The 5,000-nt window shown below is 50.5% G+C and overlaps 1 protein-coding gene across 1 annotated transcript in view; it reads right to left on the bottom strand.

The window, feature by feature from the left end:
• LRMDA (leucine rich melanocyte differentiation associated) overlaps positions 1-5,000 on the bottom strand; it is a 34,343-nt gene that overhangs the window by 21,948 nt on the left and 7,395 nt on the right. Inside the window, exon 3 of the mRNA XM_078884495.1 lies at positions 1,808-1,908. Coding sequence (XP_078740621.1) covers positions 1,808-1,908 — 101 coding nt within the window. The remainder of the gene's footprint in view (positions 1-1,807; positions 1,909-5,000) is intronic.

Genomic DNA, 5,000 nt, shown 5'->3' with positions numbered 1-5,000 from the left:
CGCGTAGCCTCTAGCAGGGCTGTAGGGGCAAGTGCTGTTACACAGACACAGGCAAAGGTCCCCCAGGTAGCCTCTAGCAGGGCTGTAGGGGCAAGTGCTGTTACACAGACACAGGCAAAGATTCCCCGCGTAGCCTCTAACAGGCTATAGGGGCAAGTGCTGTTACACAGACACAGGCAAAGGTCCCCCAGGTAGCCTCTAGCAGGGCGGTAGGGGCAAGTGCTGTTACACAGACACAGGCAAAGGTCCCCCAGGTAGCCTCTAGCAGGGCTGTAGGGGCAAGTGCTGTTGGTGGTAGTGGTGGTGATGGTGGTGGCGGTAGTGGTGGTGGTGGTGATGGTGGTGGTGGTGATAGTGGTAGTGATGGTGGTGATTGTGTTAGTGGTGATGGTGATGGTGGTGATGGTGTTAGTGATGGTGGTGATGGTGTTAGTGATGGTAGTGATAGTGGTGATGGTAGTGACGGTAGTGATGGTAGTGATGATGATGGTGATGGTGGTGGTGATGGTAGTGTTAGTGATGTTAGTGATGTTGATGATGATGGTGATGGTGGTGGTGATGGTGATGTTAGTGGTGTTAGTGATGTTGATGATGATGGTGGTGTTAGTGATGGTGTTAGTGGTGGTAGTGATGTTGATGGTGATGTTGATGGTGATGATGGTGGGGATGGTGGTGTTAGTGATGTTGATGGTGTTAGTGATGGTAGTGTTAGTGATGTTAGTGATGTTAGTGATGGTGATGATGATGGTGTTAGTGATGGTGTTAGTGATGGTGATGATGATGATGGTGATGTTGATGTTGATGATGTTGATGGTGATGATGATGATGATGTTGATGATGTTGTTGATGATGTTGATGGTGATGTTGATGATGATGATGTTGATGGTGATGTTGATGATGATGATGTTGATGATGATGATGTTGATGATGATGTTGATGTTGATGATGTTGATGGTGATGTTGATGTTGATGATGTTGTTGATGATGTTGATGATGATGATGATGTTGATGATGATGTTGATGATATTGATGATGATGTTGATGTTGATGATGATGTTGATGATATTGATGATGATGATGATGATGTTGATGATGATGTTGATGTTGATGATGTTGTTGATGATGTTGATGATGATGATGATGTTGATGATGATGTTGATGATATTGATGATGATGTTGATGTTGATGATGTTGATGATGATGTTGATGATGTTGATGTTGATGTTGATGATGATGTTGATGGTGATGTTGATGATAATGTTGATGTTGAAGATGATGATGTTGATGATGTTGATGATGATGATGTTGATGATGTTGATGATGATGTTGATGATGATGTTGATGGTGATGTTGATGATGATGATGATGTTGATGATGATGTTGATGATGATATTGTTGATGATGATGATGATGATGGTGATGATGATGATGATGTTGATGATGTTGATGATGATGTTGATGGTGATGTTGATGATGATGATGTTGATGATGATGATGTTGATGATGATGTTGATGATGATGTTGATGATGATGATGTTGATGATGATGTTGATGATGATGTTGATGTTGATGATGTTGATGTTGATGATGTTGATGATGATGATGTTGATGATGATGTTGATGTTGATGATGTTGATGATGATGATGTTGATGATGATATTGATGATGATGTTGATGTTGATGATGTTGATGATGATGTTGATGATGATGTTGATGTTGATGATGTTGATGATGATGTTGATGATGATGATGTTGATGATGATGTTGATGTTGATGATGTTGATGATGATGTTGATGATGTTCTCACTCGATGAGGTTGAAGCTGAGGTCAAGGCGCAGAGTGGATGGGCCGAACCTCTCGGCCAGGAAGCCGGGAACACTCGTGCAGCCCTGGTGCAGGTAGCTCACCTACAACAACAACAACCGCCATTCGCCACTAAGTGGCGGTGACGTCACCACGACGCTTGTGCCAGGCCATGTGCACCTTGAGGCCACGTGAAGTGTCGAACGCCCGCTGGCAGGAGGTCACGGGGCAGACCCAGGTGCCACGGGTCGACTGACCGAGATGACCGAGATGACTGGCTGATGCACCACCTGTGCCCCCTACTGTGCCAACTTGCTGTGCTTTAGCCACCCGGCGCTCCGCTCGTTGTTGTGAGCGTCGCTCCTCCGCCCTCCGTTGTTGTTGGAGGGCGACTGCCTCCAACTGCCCAGTAGCGTCCTTCACGAGCCTCCTCCACTGAGGCCGATCTTGACACCGCTGGTACCAGTCATCGGCAAGTCCACTCAGCTCCACGTCCTCCTGTACCACATCACTCCATCTCTTCTCTAGCCCGTGCCGCGCCCGTTTAGCCCCCTCGATCCGGCCGAACAAAAGCTGTTTAGGCATGCGGTGGCTGGGCATGCGGGCTACATGACCCAGCCAACGCAGCCTTGCCTGCCGGAGGAGCTCACTGATGGGACTTTGCCCAGATCTTTCAAGGACTTGTGAGCTCCTCACACAATCCAGCCTGGTCAAACCCAGGATGGATCGTAGGCAGGCCAGCCTAAATGTTTCCAACCGGCGAAGATGCTCCACTAGGGGGGTCCACGTTTCGCAAGCGTAGAGAAGGGAGGGAATGACCGTGGCCGAGAAGACCTGAAGCTTCGTGCGGAGCGACAGACCAGGTAGCTTCCACACAGCGTTACGCAACCGATGAAAAGATATTGCCGCTCGACTGATTCGGAGTGAGACCTCTGCTGATAAACTGGAGCTGGTCATGAGCACACTGCCCAGGTATGGGAAACTCTCTACTCTCTCCACAACTGCCCCATCACCGATTGGGAGTTGTGGGGGCGGAGTGCCCGATGGTACAAAATACCCAGGCAGGTGCTTAGTTTTGGTGGGGCTGATGGTAAGGCCCCACCTCTTAGTGGCACACTCCAGCCTCAGCAGCAGCGTCTCCAACTCCTCTTCTGAATGAGCAGCTATTACCAAATCATCGGCATACATAACGTGGTTGACCAATAGGGAGCCATCCCTTGATCGCACCCGGGCGTCGATCAGCCTCCCATTATATCTGTACCAAATGGTAATTCCCCCGGTACAGCTATTGAAGGCTTCACGAACTACGCAGTCGAAATAGATGTTAAATAATGTGGGAGCCAGAGGACATCCCTGTCGCACCCCAAGGTGTACAGGGAAAGGCTCCGACTCCCGGCCACGTAGTTTTACCCGGGCCCGCTCACCATCATGAAGGTCCTTAATGATCGTGAGCAGAGGGTCAGGGACTCCGAAAGCACGAAGAACAACCCAGAGCCCAGTCCTACTGATGGTATCATAGGCCTTGACCAGGTCAATAAAGCAGAGATGTAGGTCTTTTTGGAATTCCCTACACCTCTGCTGTAGCAGACGGACAGAAAATATGGCATCTGTGCAGGACCGCCCTTTCCTGAAACCACATTGGGGCTCCGCAAGCCTCTCCTCAGCATGCCTAGCAAGGCGATGTTGAATAATCCTTGCCAGGACCTTACCCGGCACACTGAGGAGTGAGATGCCCCTGTAGTTGTTACAGTCTGTGCGGTCCCCCTTCTTAAAGAGGGGGACCACCAGGGCATCCTTCCAGTCCTGCGGAACCCGTCCAGTGGTCCAGACTGTTGTTATGATGTCATATAGGGCAGTCTGTGCACAAACGCCACCCTCCCTCAGCATTTCGCCTGGGAGATCATCTCTGCCCGGTGCCTTCCCTGGTCTCAGACTCCGGATCGCCCTCAGTACTTCCTCAACAGCCGGTACCTCAGCCAGCCACTCACAGGGGGTGACCTCTTCCAATATTTGAGGCACCGCAGCCTCAGCAGGGTTATCCCCACTTTGTGCCATGATGTTTTCCTGGCTGAGAGATTTTCCCTCCCCCAGGACCTCACAGAAATGCTCAGCAAATCTGCAAACCTGTTCCTGGGGGTCGGAGATTGGATCACCGTTTTTTCCTCTAATGATGGTAATAGGTGTGGCGCTGCAGGTTACTTTTTTGATGGAGTTAAATAGTGATTTGTGATCGCGGGCCACTGAGGCAGACTCCATCTCCTCAGCAACCCGCGACCACCACCCATCCTTACAGCGCCTTACGGCTCTCCGAACCTCCGAGCGAAGGCTGCGGTAAACCTCCTCATTCTCTGACGTGGGATGCTGTAGGCGATGAGAGTGGGCCTGTCGCTTTTTCTCAATTAACCTGAACACCTCCTCCGTCAGCCAGGGTTCCCGGGGAGGTCTGGACCGCGTACCCAAAGCAGCCATTGCAGCTGCATGAGTCACAGTCTTAAACCTCGCCCATTTACCCTCGACATCAGGTGGAGTGGGGGACGATGCCAACCCCAGCTGCAAGCGATGATGAAATTCTCGCTTGCAACTTTCATCAGCTAACTTAGACCAGGCCACTTTTGGTTGGAATGGGATCCTGGGTGTACACCCACCACCGGAGTGGAAGAATGGCAGGCGCATCTTACAGATGACTAGTCGATGGTCAGAGGGCAGATCAGCTCCACGGTAGGTCCTGGTGTCAAGGACATGGGCTCGCATCCGCTGGTCCGTCACTACGTAGTCCAGCAGATGTTCTTGCTTGGACCCGGCATGCATCCATGATGTTGTGTGGATGCGCCGATGCCGGAAGAGCGTGTTGGTAATTACAAGCCCATGGGCTGCACAGAAATCTAGCAGCCTCCTACCGTTGTTATTGAGCTGATCTGGCCCATGCCTTCCAATCACTCCAGACCAGGTGCCAGCATCATGACCAACTCGGGCATTGAAGTCACCCAACAAGATGACTCTGTCCCGAGTGGCCACTTTAGCCAGCACCTGTGACAGTAGGTCATAGAAAGCGTCTGACTCATCGGCTTTGCCTGCATCCCTCCACGGATGTTCGTCTCACCTACACACACTCACACACACACAGTCACACACAGTCACACACACACACACACACAGACACACACACACACACAGACACACACACAGACACACACAC

This window comes from Lampetra fluviatilis (genome assembly GCF_964198595.1).
Source record: "Lampetra fluviatilis chromosome 45 unlocalized genomic scaffold, kcLamFluv1.1 SUPER_45_unloc_3, whole genome shotgun sequence".
Classification (NCBI taxonomy): Eukaryota; Metazoa; Chordata; class Hyperoartia; order Petromyzontiformes; family Petromyzontidae; genus Lampetra; species Lampetra fluviatilis.
This window is presented reverse-complemented; position numbering and strand designations above follow the sequence as displayed.